Source organism: Augochlora pura, chromosome 10 (assembly GCF_028453695.1).
Source record: "Augochlora pura isolate Apur16 chromosome 10, APUR_v2.2.1, whole genome shotgun sequence".
NCBI lineage: Eukaryota > Metazoa > Arthropoda > Insecta > Hymenoptera > Halictidae > Augochlora > Augochlora pura.
In genome coordinates this window covers 24,473,044-24,499,661 of record NC_135781.1, presented here as the reverse complement: position 1 = coordinate 24,499,661, position 26,618 = coordinate 24,473,044, and the positions used below count along the sequence as shown (strand labels likewise).

Here is a 26,618-nt window from a genome sequence, read left to right as displayed (position 1 = left end):
ATCTAACGAGATAATTCACCAACGAATAATTGAATAATTTTTTTTTATTATTTATACTAAATTAGATCTAAAACTAGCTTCTTTATTGAATAATTAATACGTTAGTTTATTCCACGGATCTGTACAAATTAAAAAAAATATATTCCATAGCTGTATGAAAATATCATGAGGCAATATGTGTTAATTATTATACAGCAGTATTTATGCATTTAACCCTCAATGGTGGTCGCGGCGGTCCCACGCAACTAGACAAGTAATTAATATATGTTAATGTAATTGTTTAAAAATTCATGCAATCCTTTATTATCGTATCCAGTTTAGAATGTTTCAACGTAAATTCCCTTGCATTTACTAATTTGGAAATATGCCATTTTTTTACAGTAACAATAACTGACAGTAATTAGCAGTTCACTTAAGGGTTTATAGATGGTTAGATGAAAAAGCAGTGCCTTTGGTAAGAAAGAAAATAAATGTCCTCTACCAATCATAGACAAACGTAAGTAATAAATGCAATATCTATTACATTCGCGTCTCTTGTTTTTCATCGACGATGACACGCGATGGCATAACGATACGGGAAAAGATAAACGATGTCCGTTCGATGTCACGCAATACCCTCGAGTTCAGTGTGATTTCGAGTAATGCACCGATTATGACATGATAGAACGAGCAAGCATAGCATCGTAACATGTAAAATTACTGGGTTGCGATGTCGGATTACGCGAGACGAGCGAACTCGCTTTCGTTACCGAACAAATCGGGAAGTACATGAATCGCAATTTCGGCGTTACAAAGCCGCCCATGATAATCGAGTGTTAAATACCACCGCGTGGAAATTAGTTACCAATCTGCATAACTTGAGGCAACATAGCGTGCAGCTTACTCACAGGATTCAAAGGATCCCGCTACGAAACTATACACCGTGAGTTTTAATGTTTCAAAGGAGCTGCGCGCGTAATCCTGCCTAACTAGCGGTGAAACTGAAGGTTAACCTTTGACTTTTGCCAAGTATCGGTATTGCTCGTCCAGTACTTATGTTATTTCTGTTATCCTCCAATTAGGTGGATCAAACAAAGGTTCCTTCGATAGTCCCGCCGCATGCTGCGCCGATTCCCGTGATCATTTTCCATATTCATTGCACAATAATAGAATGAACACGAACGGTCCGCGGAACGCGGAAGCGCCCGGCGAATGCAGTTATCGCGTTTCCATAAAGTATTAAAAATTATAATCGACTGTTTTCTCACAATTATGCTCGAAAATGTTAATTACCGAACGGGCCGAGGGGGGAATGACGTGTGTGATCGTTATTGGCCACGAATTGAATATCGTACGATACTTTAACTGCCTGCACTCTGCTGCATTAAAGTGGACGCTTCGTTACGATAACCAGCCCGTAAAACACGAACTTCTAATCGAATAAAGAACTTCCATCTCTAACGGGACGGCGACGAATTTTACTTAATTTGTTCCTTGATGTGAACGTAACGTAATGGTAAATTCCTTTCTCGGGAATGATAATTTGAGACGGGACGAGGTAAGTTTGAGACGAGACGGTTCAGGTGGTTTACAACTACCGAAACTATGCAGAGAGCATATTATTTATTTAGACGCTGTGCTAGATTTAATTCTCCCAGATTTTCGCAATAAATAATGTCGCATATGTTGAGCAATATACACGTGAAATACGTTTAGCTAACAACGAGTTCTGAGATTCTGCCATCCATGAAAACTGTATCGAATATAATAGAAATCGCCTCTGTATCTTAAACGATAAAAATGTAATCAAATTAACGAAAGAAGACAAAGGAAATAGTTTTGAAAGTCCAAGCGGTATAAACAAACAGTTTGAAATCGGCATTGAGGATTCAAATTTCCGTGGGCACCTTTGTCTCGAAAGAGCACGGGAGAGCGTCGGTCATCAGAAAGATTTCTGTGGAGTGCGATTCGAGGCGCGAGCGTGTGAAATAATTACGACGAGCAGCGCTACTCGACTTCCAAGAGCAGAAGGTCTACAGATTCACATTTAGCAACCGGCCGTGCTACTTGTTGCAGCCGCGATTATTTCCACGATTTCTTAGATTATGAGCAGCAAGTGGTACACCGTTGATCCGAATAGAATCGAGAATAAATAGAAGGTGGCTGAGCTTACGTGATGCACTAGCAAATATGCCGTTACTCTAGTCGGGTAATATTAGTTCTAGCCGCGGCTAACAGTACCATGCAGTCTTTGGAATCTTCCAAACAACTTTACAGCCGATACTCGTTTTCTTCGGCGGTGTGCGGGATATTTCAATGATTTTAATGAGCACCGTTGCAGCCGGGGGTAGGTAGCGTCGGCACTCGCCTAATCTCGTAATTCCCCTGGATCACGGTCACCGGTCACCGATGATGCCCCACTACCGCGTAGGCGCGCGTACCGATCGCGAACTATCACATCGTTGCCGATCGCTGCCGATCGGACCAGCACATCGATATCAACGGAACTAGTCTACAAAGCGTACAATACTCTCGTCGATTACCGTTACCATCCTCGGGATACGTTTTTCAAAGGACTCACACGTGACGGTCGTACCGAGAGCTGTGGACCTCGGGGGATAGAGAGACCTCGGAAACGATCAAGCAAGCAAGCAAGGGTGTCTGTGTCCCTTCGGCTCGGAGCTACGCGGCCTCGAGTGCACGCGAGTCAAGGTGTTCGCCTCGTGAGCATACTAACGATTCTCGCGTCGAGAGGTTCACACGTGTCGCGGTCGCGGCGATCGCGAGATTCGCGGGATCGCGATCGGCTGGAGCTTTTGCGGAGCGACAGCGAGACACGGCGCTACGCCTGAAACTGGCGACCCGTCGCACAACCACGGCTAGTCTGATCGATGCCCAAGAGAATAGCGGCCGCTAAGGAGGAAGAGAGGCAGATGTTTCGGTTCCAGAACGCCGGCGCGCACTCTCATGTGGATTACACGCGCGCCACGACGTATCCTCGCCTGGCTGGCTGCGTCTGCCTCTGCTCATGCTTCCTCGGCCTCTGATCATGCATCTACCTCTGCCTCTGCTTGTCCATCCTGCCCGAGGAGCTTTCCCGCCACGACCTTGTCCCAGGGAGCCTCGCCGACCTTGTACCTTTACCACCAAAAGAACACCCCTATCGACAATCGCTCCTCTCGAACGCGCCGCTTCTATCGACAGTTGCCGCGAGAAAGCATCGCGAAAGCTCCTGTGCTTGTCTGTTGACCGATTATTTTTCCACGATCCTTCGCGATCCACTTGCTGAGCTTTTATTAACGCTGCCGGCGAATTCGAATTTTATCTGCTCCGAATAGATATTGAATTCACTGTGAAACGTCTAAATTAAAAGCGTTGCCAAAAGCTGCTTTGGTGGCTGTAGGGAAGGAACAAATTTGTTTCACTAGCGCGAACAAGGCACATAAAAATCGATGGCCATATCTGCGAGACAAAAAAAGAGGGGATGGACGTTTATTGCGCGTGTTTAAGTATTATTTTATGTTTTCTTCTAACGTCTCCATTCGACGATTGTTTAACCTGCGTCGATGCAGCGACGTCTGATTTTGCAATTTTCAAGCATCTTTTTACTTATTTATCGAACACCTCCAATCTTTCATGAGGTCCATTCGAGTGCATTTCTGTTATATATAAACATAAGCTGTTCTCTATATTAAATTTGACACATCTAATTATATAGCTTCAAATGTATTTAATAATAGTTTTAAATGATTTCTTAAATAATTCAATTACGGCGATTCACGTAAAAATTTGACATATAAAATTTGGTAACGAAATATATGACATTCTTTTGAAGCCCTTCATTATTTCTACATTATTTCGGTTCAATGCGGAGTTATGTATTAATAAACAGTCAAAGAGATTATTCAGCGAAACCGACCTTTATTTTTCCATTTAACTGGCACGATCTCGCTGTAACATTTGCGAAAAAGAAGAGAAATTCAAGCGGAACGCAGCGTTTATCAAAATGATGAAGTAGGCGGGAGGGTTCCTATAACTTACCCGACTACGTACGTACGATCGAACGTCACGTTTGCCGTCGACGTCACCGCGCCCGAATGTCGTAAATCCCCGGCATCGCGATCCATTCATGAAGATCTCGAAATCTACGTGATATCTCGCGAACCAATGACATCAGAAGATAGATAAAGAGCTCAACTGAAAATATCTTTGTTTATCCGAATAGTGATCCGTTATTTTTGCACGCGTTAGTTTATATGCTTTAGAAATTCTATGCGTCTGCACGTTATTATAGTCGATTGTATTTCATAAACTCCTGAACGGTACTTCTGCAGCGAAGTGTCGACTCTTTTCTTTTTTCCCTGATCGAAAGGTTTTTCTATGGAACCATTGTGACGCGTATCGACACTGACAGCCATTCACGCCGCTGAACAACTTTTATTCATTACTTGATTCCATTTTTGCTAGTGTAATTCTGAGAACGAAAAATGTTTCTCAATAATGCTTCAACAAGAAAACAGAGTCTTTTCACACGACTCCATGAGACGATCTCCAACGTTTCGTGCACGGTATTACAAACGATTCTGCTTTCTCTCAATCAGAGGAAATCCATTTTCCACTTATATGACTAATATCCCGTTCACGCGCGGGCACACACGTTTCCCACCATAAACACTAATCAGGATTAATACGCCTGATGCTGTTTTCTAAGTGAGACAAACCTGCTTTCATATTTCGTGCTGACTTTGTTGTAACCATTTCACACATCATTGATCAATTTGATCAACTATTTTTATTTTGCCTGCTCGAGTTTTCGCAGGCAGGTTTCGCAAGACGAGTTGCGAAATGATTACCGGCTTTACATTATTTTGTACAATATTGTTTGCTGTTCGAATACTCACAGTGGAGGGAAATAATTCTTAAGAGAAGACTTAAAAAAATTACTTAAACGATATCTCAGTTAAAATCTGCAAACTGGAATGAGCTATACTTCATTCAGATGTACGTCCACCGTCGATGAATTTAATTGCGAAAGACTCGCAACGAATTGATATTACGTATTCCAGGAGCAACCGTAACTCGAAAACGAATCCCCATGCTGCTGCTACCATTCCTGAAGTTACGATCGGATCTCACGCTACATTTTAGACACATCTTGGAGCGGTATTTCCCTCAGACTCGAAGCTTGTCGGGCGACTAGATTCATAGACGCGAGAACTTCAATTAACGAAAAAGCTCCGTTGCTGGTTCCTTCGGGATCCTAAATTCGGTGGTGCACGAAAACCCGATCGGACTTACGGCTCCACGAGCATGCGCTCAGAGAGGAATAGCGCCGATGCGATGTATCGAGCAAGGTCGGATTGCATAAAAATGTCAGTCGGCAAATTCCGTGCGCATCGGTAGAGACCGATCAGTCCCCGGGTACACCTAAGGCCAGGAATATCCTCGTAGCCGCCCCCGCTGTGCCAGAATCAAGGGGACACTATGCTAATCTCGAGTGCACTGGCCAAACCACCAACTCATCCCAGAAATATGGCCGAACATTATTATTAGATTACATTTTCCCCGCCAGTCTGGAGTCTTGTATTACAAATGACGACTGTTTGAATAGTTTGTTCCTTCATTTCTGAAATTCCCTGTCCGAGCAGGATGGGAACATTATGTTGATGGGGAACGGGTGACTGATCCACTTTGGCGCGCACAGTGCCGTAACTAGGCTACCGATCTTTTTGCAAATTCTCGCTTATGTAAACCGTGTTCCACGGAGCCGATAGACGAAAAATGAAAGCAAAATATTGCGTCGAAGTGGTGACTATAATTGCTCGGAGAATTGGTTGTGTATCGAAAAGAAAACAAAGCATTGCGTACAGCACGGTTCATTTTAGTTGGACGTCTACATGAAAGATCTTTAATGAATTTGAAGCGGAAAATATATATTAGCTCGTTGAAGATTCAGTTATTGTTTCAAAATAATCATCCGGATTTGTAGCATCTGTTCATCGAATGCTTTTACTTAACAGTTACAACAGTTATTTCTGGATCGGGCTGAGCCCCTCTGTTTGCGAACTAATAAAAAATGACCACCTTGATTATTTTCGCAACTAGAAAAGTTCCAGAAAAATTTGTCGTGTAAGGCTTCCCTGGAAAAAAGGGTGGCTACGGTGTAGTGATAACAATTTTTTTACAAGAGTCGCCTCGGAAATTGAAGGTCATCTTTGTTTTTTTAAACAGAATGCTGTATTTTTATAATCGTAGTTTCCTGGCGACTTTGGGGCAAAATATGATGACCTATGGTGCAGAATCATACAAGGTCACGTCTAAAAAAGATTCCTTTGTAAATATTTACTTAACCGCTGTCGGCATAAAGCCAAAGGCGCGCTGATTAGCACAAAAATTAAATTTTAAATCTGAACAGGCAATTGCATCATTCGTTAAATCGCTTCGTTTCTGATACAATGACCGTAAAAAAGCAATTAATAATCTTTCTGCTTTGACCTGGCTATTTTTATTGACTTTACAGCTTTATCAACAGAGAATACTGCTGAAGATATAATAAAAATATGTAAATAAGAAGAAATAGCATGCATATGTAGATTATGTCGACTACGTTGTAAAACGGACCAATAAAAGTTGTTATTATTTATCAGTTCCACAATTGCTGCTTAGATGCCTACGATAATTGTTAAACAGCAGCGAAGCATACACTAGCGTAACAGTATTCTTTTGATAATGAATTTATAAGAGATCCAACTTCGTAGCATTATATGACGATTCGCAATTTCGCTAGTTTCACGCCGTGACACCATTCGCAAATTGAATGGAGGCCACTCCATTGGTTCTCTTTGCTCGATAAACAGCACAATCTATTAATCCGTTGCTTTAAATTCGATGCCAGATGCTACGAGAGGAGGAAATCGCCGAAGAGACCGCCAGAGAGATACGACGGCACGATAAGATCAATCGCGGTGCTCTTGACTCGGCTCGAGATCATTGGCTTCCTCCCTTTTGTTTTTGCTGCCCCCGGTTCGTTAATCGATCCACTGACTAGCTCCTCCTCGTTACATCGCGTCTCGTGAATGCGTGATTATGATTCAACAGCGAGTGAAACGCTTAAAAATCCCGCACAATTAATTGAAACGAAAAGAGATTTATGAATTCAAATTGTACTTGTGCTCGCGATCTTGAACATTGATGGACGATCATTTCAGGCTCTGTGATTTATTTGCCATTGGTCATTAGTCACTATCCGAGGATAGATTTTTGAATGGCAGCACAAGTTCTATCACAGGGAAATACAGCGCGTCAATTTAAATGCTAAAAGATTCGTGAAACGAAGACTGCGATTAGAAAATGATCTGTATCGATTGAAAAGCACCGAAGCAAATTATTCTTTTAAATTATTTTCATTAACGAGATCGTCGAAATTCGTTGAGGTAGATGATCTTGTAGGATGTTCAAGACGATATTTTATTTCTTCTATATGTCTATTTAATGCCTTAAACCCTTGCGTCACAATAACGAGTCAGACCCGTGGTGAAGATTTTATTCAAGCTCTACTAAATATGAATATTATTAATTTCTTTCACATCGAAGTGAAAATATATTCTTCTACTATCAAAGTATGGAAATGAAGGTAAATAAAGAGAATACAGGAAACAAAAATTGTCTGGTCCTATTAGGAAAATTATTAAGTACGAATAAAAAAAAAAAGAGCGGTAGTGCAAGGGGTTAATAGATTACCTTGAATTATTCTTTGAAAAGACATAGAAAGAATCAAGTGTTATCATCATAAATGTCCTCCAAAATTGTACCATGCGTATAGAAAAACGACGATCGATCAGTTAATATCGAGGATGACCGAGAATTACTAAATGAATTCTCCTACTCCTACGCCATCTTATTCCGTCCATCGAGTCTCCTTGGTCGACGTTCCTCCCTCTCGATCTCGACGTTTCTGTATCGAACTAATGTAATATTCAGCTTAATGGTACTCACGTTTCGATGCGCCGGCGCTCGGGCTACCCTCTCCGAAGAACCTCGAAGTAGTTCTGCCAATAGTTCAGGACTTGGTCCCGGAAGTCCTTCGAGTTTGCTCGGGCTGGAGGTCGTTCTGTGATGGCAGGGTGTTGGCGGCTCGGAGCTGCTGTTATTCGAGCTGGTGTTGTACGAAAGATTCGCGGAAACTTTTCTCCGTGGACGAAGACCTTCCTCGAGAGCGATATCGGTGGCTCGCGGCTTCGCCATTTCGGCCTCGAGCATTTGTCCGTAGGGACCGCGCAGAGGCCTCTTACTGTACCTGAGTAAACAACCATAATGTCCGAGATTTACTTGTACCGTTCCATCCACTTCTATTTTATGCTAATTTTACCGAAATTCCTACTTTATTAATCCTTCGAGCACAAATATTGACATACCGACCATTTTACGAGTATACATTTTATTGCAAAAGTTACAGGTATGTAATTCGTTGACATTGATAAAAAAAAAGATAAAAATGTATTGCTCATTTTTCTGATTACTCAGGTTTTTGACACATAGACCAGATGTCTTAAAAGGTTTAACGCTGTTGCAGCGTTAACCGAATAGTAACACCAATGTGATGAAGCTGATAAGTAAGCAATCTAAACGTTGCAAAATTAAACTATCTGACAAATATCAAATTTCCGTTTTATTTATCTTTTTATGCCATTTCATTTTGACATTTATAAAGCACACGTACAAACGCCTACATTCTAGCTGCGCACAATCGTCACTACTTTGAAAACAGTATCTACGCATCCCACTTTCCATACGATGACGAAGTTCACTGGAATAAATGAAGAGAGGCGATCAATGACAAATGAAACACCACAATCGTTTTCTTGTTTCCAGAAAGGAATCTTGAAACGATCCATAAGATCCACTAACAATCCACAAGAAACGTCTTATAAATTTGCAGAAGCTTATGGACCAACTACATAGACACAATACTAATGCACCGATTCAAGGAGATTGCTTTGAAGGTTGGGCAAATGGCGTAAACGTGAAAGGGGTTGAAACAAATAAAATACCGATCTTGAAACGTCTGCCCGGCATTTGATTTGCCGGTATTCGAATAGGTGTGATGGAAGTGGCAGCTCGGGAAGGGGACGGAGACGAAAAGGGCAATGTTAGGCAAACAGCCGGCCGCTTCTGCCGCGTGCTCTCCTCTTAAATCGTATCCGTAGGCAGACACTTCGGGTCCATTTGCATTCTATTCCGATATATTAGCGGTGGTTCTCGTGTTACCTTCTAGGCGTGTGGCCCTCGCAGTCGGAGAGGTCACTGGGCGTCGCAGGTGGCTCGTCTCGTTCTTCGCTGCTCTGAGCTGACAGCTTGTTCCTGTCGGTGTCCAAGGGCTCCGGCCATTGGGTTATGTACACGCCCTTTCTCCTTTTGCTGGTGTCCCCCCGGTACCTTCTCGTTTTACCCGACGGCGAGGACGTCTCCGAGGGTGCCTCGCTAGCCGCCTCGCTACCCTCGCTCGCTTGACTCAACCGTGGCTCCTCCGGTGGCGGCGTTATTATCACTTCGTGCGGCTCTATCCTATTTTCTGGGAGAAGCCACTTCGATTTAATCCTCGGATAATCTACGCTTTCCTCCGCTTACGAATTAGTAGATTGCGGATTTTATGCGTTCCGGCACAAATAACTGAATATCGATTAAAACAGTGAATCGATTCAAAGAGACTGAAAAGTTGATCTACTGATCTAACGTTGTTGGAATTGTTATAGAAAAGAAAAAATATGGTATTTGGCTCTTATGTCTTGAAATTGATGCAGACAACTTTTACCTTGCATAAAGATCCACTGTCTAGTATTTAATTAGCATAATACGGTGAAACCTCGGTCGAACAAATTAATTAGTAGAATATAAATGTTCGGCCAGGAAAAAGCACGCTGACGAAGAGTATTCGTCATAGTTAAACAGATCCCAGTGAGCAAGGGGATTTATTGTGATTAGCGAACTCCAGCCACGAGTAAACGGACGTGAAGTCATCAATGAGGATTGCTATAACCCGATGACGCTGAAATTTCTATTTCGTTTGCTGGTAGCTACCGTTCTGAAAATAGAGCCTCGCGAAATAAAATGGAATCTCGATTGCACCTTTCTAACCGTATTTCTGTCGAAGTACCAAAAATAGTGCTTCATGCTCTACCGTTCGTCATGGTGGACAACCGGAAATATTTGACTGCTCATCTGATTTTACAATGATACATCATTTTGAGTACGTGGTCGATCAGTGATATCTGATCCCCGATATCGGCGATTCGATAAACGTGTCAATTTTCTGTGGAATGTAAAACCGCTCAATTATTGATGATGTATCGAGCAGACAGTTTTTTTCGGTTCAACCAGGAAACTAAAACTAATATTCTATATAGGATTATTCTATTAAAGATGTTAACAACTTTTATTGGCATGCCGAGGTTTAAAGAACCGTGTGCACGTGTATGACTTCAATATCGTTAGGAATAAATCCAAAGCTAACGACAATAACAGAGAAAAATATAGTCTCGTGTAATCATCTTGAAGATTCGAGAGTGTGCAATTTATAACTAAAATCGTAATGCTGCAGTCGATTGAGGTTCAAGGTATAGACGACAAGAGTATCAAAACGAGCGAACACACGCGGAACAAGGTGCGAATCTGGCACGAATAACGTCATTAAATTAACATTACAAGCCCTGAGGATGTCAAAATTAATAATACTATGTTGCCAATTTCTACTGACGAAATCGGTCGAATAATAAGCTGTCAGGTTACACCGAAAGCAATTTACAAGTTCAGCCGTATACCAAGTGTTGAAAGTCTCGTCGCATCAACGCTGTACAGTGTAATACATTTCGTACCTCCCGAGTCACGAAATGGCATTTACAAATAAAGCAACAGCGTGAATCATGAAATCTCATTCCCACAACTGTCTATAGAGAAATACGGCAGAGAAAAGTTTATGATATTTTACATTAATTGCTTTTTTGACAGTATAATCTGGTGGCTTTATCGAAGTTCTCGCGATGCATACAGTAGAGCTTCCGAGTGTTGAATGTCAACGATTAAGAAAGAGATTTCGAGTAATCCTTCTTAATCCTCAACGATCGGATCTAGCCGTCTCAAACTGGCAAGTGACACGAGCAGCAGACACTTTGAGTATTTAAAACCAGAGATGCCTACCAGAAACCCACTAATCACGGCTCTACAGGCGAGAGACATTTCATCGGGGGACAAAAATCACGGCTTGTCCTTGTCAAAGATCCCGTTCACCGTGCAAAATTATACTAAATTGTTGTAATCTCGTATTCAATGCTAACTTTCTTCCTCGAGTATGGTTAACAAGCAATACCAGTTTTTTCTGTTGTTTTGAACGGAAGAAGCCAATCGTAACGCATAAAACGCGTACGGAGTTTAAAATTGAAGGTACCTCGACGAGATGATTTCCGTAAAATTATGCTATTTTCGTTTTTACAGATATAAAAATGTCGCGTGATCTGTAGAAATGATTGATAACGTGTCCGAGAATGATGAGGTGGGTCGAAGATTGGCGAGGCTCACCTTTTTGCACGGTTTCTTCGATCGCCGAGTTCTCGACGAGTGGGAAGACGGGCTCTGACGTGACGATCTCGATCGGAAGACCATCCGGTTGCACCAGGTCGACTCTGGGCTCGTGGATTTCGGGCACTGGTGGTTCCGGGCTGGTGAGGGCACTGGAGGTGGCCAAACTGTCGGATCCATCGCTCCTCGGTCGGATCTCTTCGTGATTTCCGGTATGCGGTACACCCAAGCCTTCCGCGGAACCGACGGCGCTGTCGACGCTGGGCGTCGATGTTCGTGGACTTTGACGGTTCGGGCTGTTCTGCGGCGTCGAGACGACTGGACTGACATCCCCTCGACGTCGTGGTAGCGTGCTCGCACGGACATCCTTGTTTTCGGTGCGGTTCGACGTGGCTATCGGCTGAGCCTTCGTTCGGTTCACTGGAAAATTCAACAAACACTCATTTCTGGAACTGCACAGGAAGTTTGACTATAAATTAAACTTACTCAGACTTTGGTAAAAATTTACCAAATTCTTGTCAAATATATAATTGAATACTACGAGTTATTTTCAGTTGTAATTATTGTCTCTTAAAATTTAAGGTTATAAAGTCCAAATATACCGAAAAATGTCTCTTATTTGTTATTATCATTGCGTAGTACCGGAAACGGTATATAAAATATTCTATTGGGATAATAAAAGACTCGAGGTTGTCATTAAAAGGGTGAAGACTTCCCTTGGCGGAATGTATTCGATGAAAGTCACGAATATGATTGTTGAACAAATACTTTGTGTCTAGATCTTTTGTTTTATTACTACGCGAAACGATGCTAATTAATCATTGCCTATGGCTGGTCACGGTTACCCTCAATGAGAATACATAAAGAGATTCCTGGATTTAAAAAATAAACACTAGGAACGCCTAGACTTTATGTCCACGTTTCTGAGAAGTAGTCACGCCAACGTGTGTTAATTCCAGTTTCGAGGAAACGTAATGTTTCGCTTTCATTAAAAGGTACATTTACAAGCAATAAAGAAAGTGAAACTTCCTCTATACGTAACATTAAACGCTGATTATTTTCGTTAGCTAAGCCAACCGTTAACTTTTTGTTGCATCCCGCAGTACTATCGAAATGTAAGGAAAGCAATTAAATGCACCGTCTAATAAACGTGAATTCGCTAGTAAGTAATTGACCTTTTCGCAGCGGGATCGAAATCTCACTTGCTTCCGCGTTGAACAAGGAGAGAAAGAGCAGACGAACGAGATATAAAATAAACTTCGATGGAATCTATTTGTTCCCGACACCTTTTCCATCGGTGAATCATCAATTTTTAATCGAACTGTCTATCACGGAATACCGCGAACACACAAAAAGAAAATACACATCGTCGGGATCCTGTGTTCGTCGTATTTTTAACAGTATTCTCGGCTGTTTTTGTGCCGGCTGCCGCAAGGCCATCGGAAGCGGGACCACGGGAGAAAGAGAGAGGAAGTTCTAATTACCTCGTCGAGTGTTAGGTAAGTTTGGCAGCCCTCTCAACACGAGGAGGTGGACCATTCCAATAATAACAAGCGGAGTGTGAGAGTGGGAACGGGAACGAAAATCTCGGTGACGCTCCAAATCGACAGCACATCTTCTTGGCCGAATTCCGGCAAAGATAGCGCCCGATCAACAGACGGACTTTACTATTCTCGATGCTTGTCCTGATCCTTTATCGACATTATATCATTCGTCGGTCGAACGTGAGTTGAAATTCGAGGGAGGCAACCATTGCCATATTTTCGCAAGTCCGTTAACCCTTCCATGTTTTCGCTCCTGATGATTCACGGTTGTATAATTATACGCGTATAGTTGCGACGAATCAGAGTTAAACCGGTCCATCGAGGTTCCAATTTTTCCGGATCATTGTTCGAAAAAATTTGTACGAGACGATTGCGATAACTGTTGGACCTTTTCTTGTGTTTATACAATCCACTGCGCTTTGAACCGTTCGCCGTTTCGATTCAACGCAACAGCGCATTTTCGAAATTTTATCCTAGTTTTGCGGTAAACATGTCGCATTCGTCTTTCGCTCGTATATCGTTGCATCGTTGCAAAACCGTTTGGCGATCTGCGCAAAATATCTATTTAAAAGGATACTCGTTCCAGGAAATACATTTACAATGTACACACGTCTGCGACAATCGAATCGAAATGATTTCTCACAATTTAATCATTGGAATCACTGCCAATTGCTTAAAAATATTGAATTTCGTGCGTCGTATTAGTTTCTTTGTTAGAAAGTTACATTTTTTGAAATCCTTGCATCGCTTCTCTAAGGTTATTAAACATTTTACAAAGTGTTCTTGTATTTTGATACTTTGCGCAGTTAATATCAACTTTTATACTTATATTTATATACATCGGAGTAATAAATCAGGTAAGAACATACTTAAATAATACTTGAATACTATTATGAAAAGTGTAAAACGTGCTCAGTACTTTGCAGCAGTGACGCAATTACAATGCCGCAGATTTCTATATTGAAACAGGCAATACGCGTCAATGGATTCCACAATAAAGGTTAAGCTAATATCGCTATGAGAGCACAAAGACAAATATTATTCAGCTCAGTACAATATTACCTCGAACAAATGAAATTTTCCCAATCAATAGGTAAATAAATAGATAAATCAGTAAATAATTTAACAAAAAAAGGAATTTTGCCTAACATTCAAGCCAAATACTTTCTTAATTCTTGCTCTCCTCTTCTTTAATTTACAATCTGTAGGTTTATTTTGAAATTATATCATTCGCTTATATCTTTTTACACTCATAAACATACTATTTTCACTTGCATAATCTTTTTTTTCATAAATTGTTTCCAGAGAATTTAACTTTCGTTTTGGATTTTTATTTAAATAATAATTTTCAACATCTTGTGTTTTGTTCTGTTTACCATTCTTTTCCATTTCCGCAGAACTTCTTTTTCTTAAATTGCATCTCCCATTGAGACTTCCATTGTGATCAATACTTCGTTTTTGCGGGGGACGCGATCCTTCGGGTAGATCGCCGGAGGGCAAATCACGATAGCTTTAAGATTGGCAAATCCAAGATTAACGGGAACGCGAAATTGAATCGTTGCAATAATAGAAGTATTAGCCAGTAAAATCGACAGGACTAGAAGTTTCCGAACGAGAACAACTCATTCTTTCGTTTTTGCTAGTTGCGAGCGACAAATTTTCCACGGCTCGTCTCTTACAGAACTGATCACCGTCGTCGCAAACATTTATTTCCAGCCTGCTCGGATAAAGGAAATCTATTATCTCCTCTGCTTTCTCTCGGTCTCTTTTTTCCCTGATCAAGCTGCGTTCTACCGTGGTTAATAGTCGAAGATCGTAGCGGCCGTATTTCAGAAGATACCTAGTTACCCGTCCTCGTAAACCGTCTTCCGAGCATAAAAGGTGTCCCGCGAGAGATTTGTTGGAGCGTTAGCGCGAAGCGTTTCCGGCTTGCGCCGCGCACGCGATTCGACGTGTTTCACGCCTTCGGCCTTGTTACACATTGATAAATCAACCAACTCTTTTTTTCAGCGCCCGCTGTCTTTCTTCTTCCCTCGATTTTCGATTCTTACTTTCCGTGAGAAACAAAGCCTCCAAAGAAGATCTTCCTGTAACGCCCTAGTTTGACCACCACGTCTGAGACATGGTAGTGTCAATTGATCACCGCATTGGCTAGCCCACCACTCATCCATTCGGCGAGTTCAACAATAATGGTAAGTGATAATTCATATGCAATATTGCTTTAAAAAAATTGTGCAAGATTGCAAAAATTGTTGTTATAAATTTTGCAAGAAGGCATCGTACATAAACCTGGACTAATTTTAAAACTTTAAGTCCTTGCAAGACTTAGATGCAAGAAGATAGAAATATGATCATCCTTCTTGTACTATGGAATCATCGGGGACGAATAAGTTCTAATCACTGCAACCATGAGAAACGAAAAAAGAACGGATCCATGCAATGCGTAGAAACGATAGTAATTATCTATCGTTAATCGTATAAACAGAAATGGATATTATTACCAAGCTGTACTAGCAATTTAGCCATTCGACCAGCCTTCCTGATTTTCCTCATCTCCATAAAATTCCGAATCGACGCAACAAATGCTTGTACGTCGCGTCTCTGTTAGCGGGGGCATGCCCGGGCAAACCGATTACGATGAGGTATTTACTTAATAATTATCTAAGCGCGGAACGGGTTGATTCAGGTCAGGGACGCGAATGCATTCCGTTAAACGCCGCAGACAACGGTCTCTAGTGTCTCTGGTACTTCAAGTTCTTTGCTATGAAACCGAATCTGCCTGAGTCAGTATGTAGTTCAGGGTTAGAGCTATCCGGCTAGACGAAAGTCAATGTTACGTTGCCGAAAACGCGGAACGACCGGGTCCTCAGGGACGAAAACGTTATTTTCGGCCCCGTGTAAACTTTCGAGGCAACTTTTTCCGTTGCGATAAAACGGTCGCGAAACGGCACCGAAACGGCACCGAAACGGCTCCGAAGCGGCACCGAAACGGCACCGCGTGTAATTGTATCGGGGACTTTAGCGCTGCCGAGAATTCGTGGTGTCTCCGTGGCCGAAGATTAAGTGCGACAACGGGCTTACCGTTGATCGACGGGGGAAGTTTCGCTTTCGGGCGACCACGGTGTTCGGTGCCCTCCGAAATTATTGAACTGGAATTCACGAATAAAATATGCCCCGGTCGCGTCGACGAATTTAGGACGCGGACGTCTCTTTGAACGAGCCAGAAACGCGAAAACCAGGCTTGCGTACCAACGAGAACCGAACGGCAGAAAAATTCCGAACAACAAGAACTTCGCGAACAGACTGCGCTCCCACCGATTTAGATTTGTCCCTATCTTAGTTATACGAACCGACACCTACATGAATGTAATAATAGACATAATGGGTAGTGTTTATTTGGCGATACGCCATACCGACGGAGTCTGCATTCTCGCGGGAGCCCGACGGTGGCCAATATTTACAAGCTGCTGTATACAACTCGTATAATTAATTGACAATGTTTTCCCTTCCAAATTTCCGCGTTTTGCGGCACATACGAATTATTTATCGCGTCTCGAACGCTCGAACTAGGCAGTTCGGAAGCTACGCGACGATTACCTAAAGCTGATTGCGGGTCGTCCATTTTCTTCTTATAATTTTATAACTCTACCTCAGAGCAGAGCACGTATTATCATGGCACATTTTGATTTAAGAAAAAATCGTCTTCCGTTGCATTTTCTGAAGCGTTTGTAATTCATAAATACAACGAAGCTACAACTTGTAAATGAGAAGAAAGTAATCGATCTACCAATTTATTCATGAATAATTAGTTTCCAATTTTTCAGGCTTTTGCACTCGAATACATACCCCAAGGCACCGCTAAAAATCGTCATATCGAAATGTACACATTCGTAAATTTGTTCTAATGCGATGAGCTGTTTACTATAAAATTTAAGCCTTCTATAAACAAATCTGGTCAGTTTCACTGTTACTTGCGTGCAGAATATTCTGGGTCAATGAAAAATTTGGGGTTCCGGAGTTGAAATGACTTCGAGTGCAAAAGGTTAACATACGATTCACCCTATTGTTTGGTCGAACAGGTAGCAGGTAGGGTCAACTTCTCCCTTCTCACCGTTCCGTTCGCAGTCTATGTATACTTGATCTCTGGAGAGGGTTCTGTGTTGCAATCGCAATACTTTCAGAAGCCCGCCAGTGGGCACCCCAGGTAGGTTGCCTGAAGGGTTTTAACGACTAAAACTATTTTGTCTCTTTTTCCACCCTGGAAGGGGCAGGAGTCTCTGAACTCTCGGAATCTATGTAGAAACCCTTGTAAAATAACAGTCCAACATTCGTTACAAGTGTAACAGTGACTACGATTTACCACAACTTGGTTGGAACATTAGCATTTAGAAAGCAATTTAGTAAAAACTAGACTAGAAAACTTCAAAAGATATCCAATTTATGAATGATTGTAATTTTGTTTGAACATTCATTTACACGTGGAAATTTCAAAGCTATGACGTGTTTACAACGTAAGTTGTAAGAGCGTGACGAGCATAAAGTGTAGAAGACGCCGTCTTTAAACAAAATGTGACTTTCCCCACGTTCATTTTCACAGAGGTTAGCAACACCAACCGCGTTAATTATTTTGCGCCGATCAGTTCCAAGATTTTTTGGACGAATATATGCATACAGGGCTTCCTGGAATCTCCGATAATAATAACATTTTCCGAGGAAGTAAAGCAGAACCTTCTACGGACAGCGACTAGCAGAACCAGTTCCAAGCAGGTGAAGACCCGAAAAGATAAACACGGAAACAAAGCACAATGAATGCTTCGGAGTAACTGTTCTTAGGATCGCTTCAGCTCCCACCATCCCATCCATTTAAATAACTCCCGGCGTTTTATTTCTGATCGTTTGAACGTGAAATTTGATAATCCTTAATGAACTTCCCAGAAACGTCGTAAAAGCCTCTTCTACGTACGATTAAATTCGAGTATAGGAACCGAACGTATCTCGTATACGTCGTTCGATAAATAGAGAAAGAGAGAGAGAGTATTAATGCGACAGAACATTGAAAATTGCACCGGTTTCCGGCTGTGGATAGCGTACACGTGAAAAATGACATACAGTTGCTCTGCCAGCATTTCAGTTGGCTGCATCGATGCATCGAAGATACAACGATACAGCAACCAGTAACCTTAGCTAAGAGGATCCGAGCCGCGAACGTGTTGAAGATCTCGTATAGCATTTAGAAGACCTATTCCTCGCTGAATTTGATACATCGATTGCGGAAAATACCGATGCGCGAAAGATCTCATCCAACATTAAATACCTAACGCTAACTTTAGAAGCGCTTAGGTAAATGTCACAAATCAATTTCAGTCTATTAAATAAATTGGACGCAAGATAAGCAAATATCATTTTCGATATCCGCTTCCTTGACCTTTAAGGAGCTGCGCTTGCTTCGCAATGTTATCAAAACGCGGATTTTCTCCTTTAAGTATTAAGTATACAGTGTGAAAAATATTTCCCGGAAGTCTCGAATGTTCTTTTTCTGGTATCGCTGAAAATAATAGAATAGATACAAATATGTTTTGTTTTCTACGAGATTATGAACGACAACGAGGTTCTAATCAGCCAAGCAATCAATTACAACATAGTGTAAGATTCTGTAGCTTGAAACTCGGCGATTCGACGCCAGGATTATTTCTGCGCCGACCTAATCGATTGTGCAGTGAATTAGAAGATTGAATTACCTTGATTGAAGTCTACCTGCCCAAAGGAGGCGCTTCTAAAGGGTGCACCAGCCCTGTGGAAGGTGAGAAGAGGTCCTCTTGGTTCTAGCCTGGTGACGGCGTCTCTGGCCTCGCCTTCGTTGACAGCCGAGGCAGCGTTCAGGTTGTCGCACAAATCGTCCACACACGTTGCACTGTCCACCACCGAATCACTATACTGTCTCAAATGTTTCGCCGCGTTCGCACTGGAGTTCAGCTCGTTTTTTATGTCACTTACATCACCACTGCTCCTGTCGTGTTGCCTGCCCGATCGTAAGGATCTCCTTGAATCCGGGCAGGTCTTCCTGCACGTATCCCTACCCGACTCACTCAAACACTCGTCACCGACACTGTCACTTCGGCCGATCGTCTTCAGGTGATGTTGCTGAGGATGCTGGTTGTTCGACCCGTGGCCGCTTCCCTCGCTGTACGTGTAGCTTCGACAAGATAGGCGGCCATCGCACCGACCACATCCTTGACTGATTGCCTGCGCAACAATTTCATTTTTCGTACACATTTGTCAGAGATAGTTTAGTGCTTCGATGTACAAGCTGAAATCAATAGTTAAGCATAAGCTTCCTGAATCCAATAAGTACAAGGCATGCGAATCAAATATGTATTTTAGGTACTCTTAAACTAATTAGCGATCAGCATATTGACTACCTTTTTACAACGTTTTCTTATAATATAAAAATCAAATATCTCTTTGATATAATAATTATAGTAAATTATATTTTATTATAGTAAATAAATTTTACCAAGATTTATAGCACACAGCAGGATTCAAAAACAAATGACTTTAGCTTAAGGTTCGTGCTTTGCTTTGATTTGTTCGATTACCATGACTCGTAAAACTATTGCGAATCGTGATACAGTCGATGTGTCAGTCACAATATTTTATCGTGGTTATTTAAATTGTGCTGCACAATTTGCATTTAATTCAACGAATAAAATATTCATATATACGTATTATACATATTTTTATGTACGTATGAAGACGTAGAATAAAGTGACTCGTAAAGAGGACATGGATTTTATCAATCTTTGTATTATATGCTTATATACTACACTCTTTTAATGCCAACAAACAAATGGGTAGGAAAGATTTTAGCATCTCAAATCGTGCATTTGTTTATGGAGAAACAGAACGCATTTCTCTTACGATGAATTGTTCAACATAGTTTTGGTAGCATTGTTCTAAAGTATAGACAAGAAAATTTCCAGACTTCCAGATTGAATATGGCGGTGCAATTAAGGAAAGGATAGATTGACTTTGAATTACGGTGTATATCTCTTACTTGCGGATAATTTGGTGGGGTTGGCAAATATCCAGTGGGTGGTGGAGAGGGCGCCTGGACCCTCGAAGGTCGTCTCGGCGGTGGCACCGGTGCTGGGCCCTTCAGTTTTTCGGTGAGCTCTCGAAGGCGTTCGGCCTTGTCGCTCCGGGGGGCGGAAGAGGACTTCTTGCCGCTTCCTCCTCCGCCCCCGCTCCATCGGAACCTGTGCAATCGGTCCACCGCTATCACTGCTGGTTCCTAAAGAAAAACGATTCGATTTCTTTCATCGACTCTCCACCAAAAAGCTGCACATCGTTTTACAGGGTCCTCGATTACAGTTCGAACGCCGCCAATTAATTACACCGATCTCCTGAATTTCTGTGAACCCCGAGCAGATTTTAAGATCATACACTCGTAGCCAGACCGATTTTTGAATCGACTGCGGCGCGCAACGTGCGCTGCCTCGTGCCTGCCGCAAGGGAAAAGACAGATGACGACCGAAATAGAATATCGCTCTTCGACTAGACACCTACGTATCGTACGTACGAGTTTCCGATTCTCTAGTCCACTTTTTCACGATCAAGCCTTTTCTCTCGGCTGTCGAAATTCCTCGGACACAAATACGCGGGCCACTAAATTCAACTTTTTAGCGACTTTGTAATACGTAAATCATATTCGTAAAGACACCTAGGAGTACTTCGAGGATTTATACCTCGGAGTGTCGGGACTGCGTTTTCGTCGTCTGAAAATCTGGCACGATCGCGTACCGAAGAAGAAGCGAGTATTCAAGAAACTGATATGTCCGAAGGTATCGACGGGAAGAAGCGTCTTGGCTCTCACCGAATGTTCTCGGAACGTGTCTTACCGAGTCCGTGCCCGCAGCCATTAAAAGCGAGCGCTACAACATCCACACGAGCGCGGTGTAACCCACCTCTCAAGTTTTGACACAAAGCGTCCCAGGTCGAAGACACACCGTCCCAAATTCCTACCATCCAACTCACTCTTACGAAATCACAACAGTTTTTCCACGGGCTCCGAACGGTTCCTCCATCGACGTCTCACCAAAAATATCCTCCATCGAGAATGAACTCGATCGCGCGATCATCCGCGAGGTTGATCGCAGAACTACCGGCCGAATTCGAGGATCGACGACGATTGTAACGAGAAAAGAGGTCAGAGGTCGGATCGGAATAGGCTGGAACCGATCGGACTCCTGGATAGCCGACGACGAGGGGTCGTGGAAGTTCTCATGGGTATACCTGGAGCTTCAGGGTCTGATGCTTGGTCCACTGCGCGAGCTGCCTTGGCACCGAGACGGACTGCAGCGTCGGGACGGCGGTCGACGCGTTGAACGACGTCGAGGAGGATGACGACGAGGACGACGGTACCGCTGCCGTTACAGTTGCGGACGATTGTGGTGGATGGTGCTGGCCAGTGCTGTTCCCCACCGACGTTTGCAGCATCCCTTGGTTATTATTAGAGTTCACCAACGGTTGCGCCGACATCGTTGGCGTCGTCAGCGTCGCCGGCTGTTCCATGCCGGCAGCACGGCTGCTCGAAGACGTGGGAGGCCCAGGAAACGGAGCCTGTCCACCACTTACTCCTCCACCGCCACCTCCAGCTCCACCTACACCTACACTTCCTCCTCCGACGGCACCACACGTCGACGACGAGTACGGCGACGCCGTCGTCTGCGGTGTCGACGTCGACGTTGACGTCGGGATCCTCGGCAACGGCAGACGGGAGCGCGGCCCGATGCAACAACAATCGGCGATGCTCGAGCTCAAGTCCACCACCGGATTCTCCAGCGACTTCTCCGTCAAACGCTCCCGCAAGTCGTTCTCCCGCGAGTTCCGCTTCTGTCGCCTCTCCTGAGACTCCTCCCTCGAGTTTGATGGCGGCAGGCTTTCCTGCAACCAAACAGTCTGTCGGTTCCACGTGCAAACAATCCGTTTCGATTCGGATCCGCTGCTCTCCCGGGTCTAGTTAGCTACCCCAATTTTCACCTTGCGTCGCTCAGACCAAAGCGACTCGCAAAATGCTATTTCCGAGGTGGCACTATTTCTAACTACGTTGCTCTATCGAATTTATTTTTCACTGTTCCGTATTTCCCACTAACCTGTCTTATTATTAATTATTCCTCGACACATACTCTCAATAATACGTGCATTATTTTAAGCAACATTTTCTTCGTTCGTTTAAGAAGGTTTATCGGTGAATTTCGTTTGCTCAACCACAGTTCCTAGCTAATTCGTGCTTTTGCCCATTGCACACCGCACCCTTGGGATTTAAGTTACACAACTCGAGGAACGCAATTTCCGAAGTAGCATTACGAACAAGTTGAGAAGGCGCTCTCCGAACAATTATGGAGGACTCATTCATTTATCTTCTGTCGCTCTACCTAATTCATTTTCCACTGTTCTGTATCCTACGAATACGTCTTATTATTAGCTGTGTCCTCTCATTGCGAATAAGTGTATAGGTACGTAGTGGAACGTGTATTATGATTAATATTCTTCCTGCTCGTTTCGAGAAACTTCCTGGTTGCATCTGCTTAGAATTCTATATTACGCTAGAAAAGTTCAATCGCAATGAAGAAAAGCTGCAGGAATTAGACCAGTTATGTAATATGTAATCAGTTGATATCTACACGTAGAATAAGATGTTCCTCTGTGGATTCTCTACTTTTCGATTACGATCTATAGACTGAATATATTGTTATCGTGCGAAAACTCGAAAACGGATTCCCAGTAACTGCTGAATCTTGAAATTATCAAATTGCAATTTCTCTGGTCAGCGATAAATTAGCTGGACAAGTGTATACATGGTATCGGAATTTCGTCGAAGAATGCAGCATCGTATTACGTTACTCGTTTCTATTCGAAGAATTGTCAAAACGTGTGTCTCATTGAAATGTTTCGATCGAAACACATTTATTCAGCAAAGACCGAGCGAATGTGCGCACGGTTTTGCTAAGGGCATTTAAGTAACACAAGCAAGAAAGATCTACTTATCCAGCGATGATGTCCCCGTTTGATCAAACAAAGTACTTTACTCTTAATTTACGGGTTACGGCGAGGAAAACGAGGACAATTTATGTGTGCAGATCAATTTAAACTTTTACTTCCTCGTTCGATACCCCGCGAAAGAAGCGGAACAAATGAGACCGTAAAGCCTGTGAACTGGCTTCGCGTAGAAAGAGAATCGAAGACTGCTTTTTGCGGCAGCGCATAAAACGAAACGTAGGAAGTAGAACTCGCTTCTACAAGGTAATTTCACCTTGCCCTCGTTCTATTCCGAAAGAAATTTCCCAATTCGGATCGTTACCGAACTTATTATTCGAGCTGCGTCTGCATGCATTTCTGCATCGATTGCGCGAGCTCTTCGAACGAATTTTAGGTGACTTTGAATATCATGCAATTCAAATGAAACATTCGCAGGTCTATGTTTCCCTTGAACGTGTTCCGATGGTGACTTTTTCTGCGAGGTCTCCGCGATTTGGTACGTTTGAAATCCGCCGGGATTTTGAAACGACCGTGTAAATCATTATTCAAGTTGATACAAACGACTAAAGCCGTCCGTGTGTAGTGGAACGATTGCGGTAAAGAGGATCCGAGAGGAGACAATGGCGTTGAGGTAAGGTGACGCTGTTTCTTCCCACGAACGGGCTGGAGATAAACTCCTCTGAAATAGATCTCTGACTCTTATGTATGCAACACGGTGTACGGAGGATATGCTGGAAAGTAGAACCATCTAATCTCCTTTCTCGAAATCCCCCGGGAGATAACGAGATACCTACTGAAATGTCTGTTTCGATCTTCGTTCTGACACCGCATTTTACGTTCCGCGGCCGAGGAACACGATACTACGCAGAAATGCATAAAATAGGAAGATAACAAAATGCCGGGGCCCCGTATCGCAATATTTTCGCGGGAAATCTATATTTACGTTGGCCGAAGAACTTAAAGGATTGACTACCTAACGCCGCTGAGGTCATCGATAACGCACTGCGTTTAAAGGATAATCTGCATACGAATCGCGCGGCTCTTTAATATTTTTCGACGCGCGGTCTTGCTCTAGCGCAATATTTATGCACTTCTATTAGAATTCAAGGTAACAAGTGTGCTTGTACGGAATGCACCGATGGCAGGAGGAGCCGAATAAAACTGGTACGACTGTAGCAGATATTATATTTAGAATATAGAGGAAACCTTCCAAATGCGTACGGTCACCTAAATCGTACCCCCCTCGATTAATTCGTTATCATTTATTAATACAACGATTGCGCGCAATCGACGTTCTCTCAGCAACAAGCTATTTCGTGCTTCCTAAAATTCGACTAAAAAAAATCATGTCGGATTGAAGCACATTTTTATCGATCTTACATATAGTAAGTACGTAACATCATTTTTAGAAATATTTCAATACATTTTTTGGTCTCGTGATCGATTTTCTTAAATTGTTATCCACCACTTTCAACTACGTTTTGCTTACTCCTTAATATTCGGGTGATGGCGGAGTCTACTTAGTCCCAGAAATATAGACAATCCGTCGAAAATTTAATTTTATCCAGCTCGAATCACAAACTATTTCCGTGAGATCAATTCATATCTCGAAAAAGCAGATTTCGACATTTATAAAAAAACCGACGATGCTCGAGGATTCGAACGGATCCAACCGTGGCTGCCATGAAATCGTCGATAGGATTCTTTTCCGAAAAGTCAAAGTAACCCGACACCCGGGGGATACCCTGAAATATGTACAATGTGGAAACGGGGAAGAATGCAAAGGGTTGAAATTGAAAGGCATTCCAGGAGTGGCTATAATCGGCTCGCGACCGCCGGATGATCAGCTCCCGATCAGCCGGCGTATTCGCGGTGATTTGTCGCGATCGAAAGACTTGGCAGAGGTTCACGGGTTCGTCCGTGTGTGGAGCAAGAGGCTCGGGTGCCCGCTCTACGTGTGCGTATGATGTCAACGTGGATATTATTCCGGTTGGGCGAGGACGGCCAGCCAGAAAAATAGGAAGAGGAAGAAAGAAGGAAAACGGGAGATGGCTCAAAATCGGACCGAGTCACTGACTGGTGGTATTCTATTTGCGCGATCGGCTCTATATTTAGGCTTCCCGACGTCTTCATTTTGCTCATACAAAACTTTGCTGTCGCGGATCCGTCGAAGGTCGTCGCGACAGCCAACAGGACTTCGGATTCTTAACCGAGTGGACGTCGCCCCGTTATGCCGTGGTTTTTCAATATGGTCAGATTTTACTCGTGTTCGAGTTACTCGTCTATTCGCTTAGAACGCAATTTTCTGTCTTCCTTTACAATGAAGCACTGGATGGTTCAGATTATATCAGAATGTGTTGTTTTCTTTACATACGTCAAACTCCGCTAACTCGCAAACGCAATGAATACGACTCAAGATAAATTCTGACATTATGTACGAACCCTTTATATTCGTCACTAAACTATGGATTTTCATCGTTTGCGTTGATCGTACCAAACAACAATCAAACAAATTAAAGCAAAATGCATGACTTCTTTTAATAGTCTTAATAGTTTTAAGTTTTACTTCGGTAACTCCTGACCTACTACTAGATAGAGTATAGACTAATAGACCGGCTATAACGGTGAATGCATTTCCAAGTACTCTGCGTCCCTAATTTCTCGCAGGAGATGGGACTGCTTAAACACTTGTGGACAGTAGTATAAAGGAGCTCGTAAACAGCCAGATTTTGGTACTAAATTACAGGAGAGAGATAAAGTTCTTACCTGAGAAAGTCGGAGACCGTATCTGGTGCCCCCCAAAACGACGTATCCGCCACCAACAGTAGCCCCAGTCATGGCTCTCGCTGCACCCCCGAGCCATCCTCCGAATCCGCTCCCCCCTGCCTTCTCCGACCCGCCACCCCCGTCTCCACCGACGCGGGGCATTCTTCATCCTCCCTTCACCCTGTGCACAAACACCATCAGACAATTAATTGCAAAATACACCGTCGAACAGAGCCATAAATCTGGCGGCAATTATTCATGCGAGAACAAGAGTCTATCGTTCCAACTAGACTGCAGAAATAAAAGTTTATTCTGTCGAGTATTCTCTGCCCAAAGGATGTACCATACCATCCAAAGATAACAAAATTCAAGTGTTCCACCGTTGAAACGGAGAGCGGCTTCGCTTTAATAGGAAATTGCTTTCCGCAATAATTTCACTACAGTATATCATATTACGGTGCTTTCCTGTCTGCGTTTTATAGAATTACGACGAGCCTTACGGCGCAAGATAAATCGAAATTGTATTTAGAGTAAATACGCCGTCGAGGCACCGGTCCCGATTTGTTAGCAGAGACAAATATAAATTACGCCAGAACGTTTAAGTATAAATAACCGATGGATATATTTTTTTGTCATCCGTTGATATAAAGAACGCGATGGGTGATTTGTTAGTGTCCTGTCCTCTCGCTCGTTAACGCAACATCAAAGTTCTACGAAACC

The 26,618-nt window shown here is 42.8% G+C and overlaps 1 protein-coding gene across 2 annotated transcripts in view; it reads right to left on the bottom strand.

The window, feature by feature from the left end:
• The window catches only part of LOC144475967 (rho guanine nucleotide exchange factor 17), a 48,660-nt gene extending 22,600 nt beyond the window's left edge, over window positions 1–26,060 (bottom strand). For both annotated transcript variants that reach the window (XM_078192438.1, XM_078192439.1), the window contains exons 1-7: window positions 25,899–26,060; window positions 21,387–22,037; window positions 20,149–20,385; window positions 18,833–19,337; window positions 11,551–11,970; window positions 9,247–9,550; window positions 7,975–8,275 (exon numbers count right to left, since the gene is read on the bottom strand). In XM_078192438.1, the coding sequence (XP_078048564.1) occupies window positions 7,975–8,275; window positions 9,247–9,550; window positions 11,551–11,970; window positions 18,833–19,337; window positions 20,149–20,385; window positions 21,387–22,037; window positions 25,899–26,060 (2,580 nt within the window). The remainder of the gene's footprint in view (window positions 1–7,974; window positions 8,276–9,246; window positions 9,551–11,550; window positions 11,971–18,832; window positions 19,338–20,148; window positions 20,386–21,386; window positions 22,038–25,898) is intronic.
• Window positions 26,061–26,618: the final 558 nt, after the last annotated feature.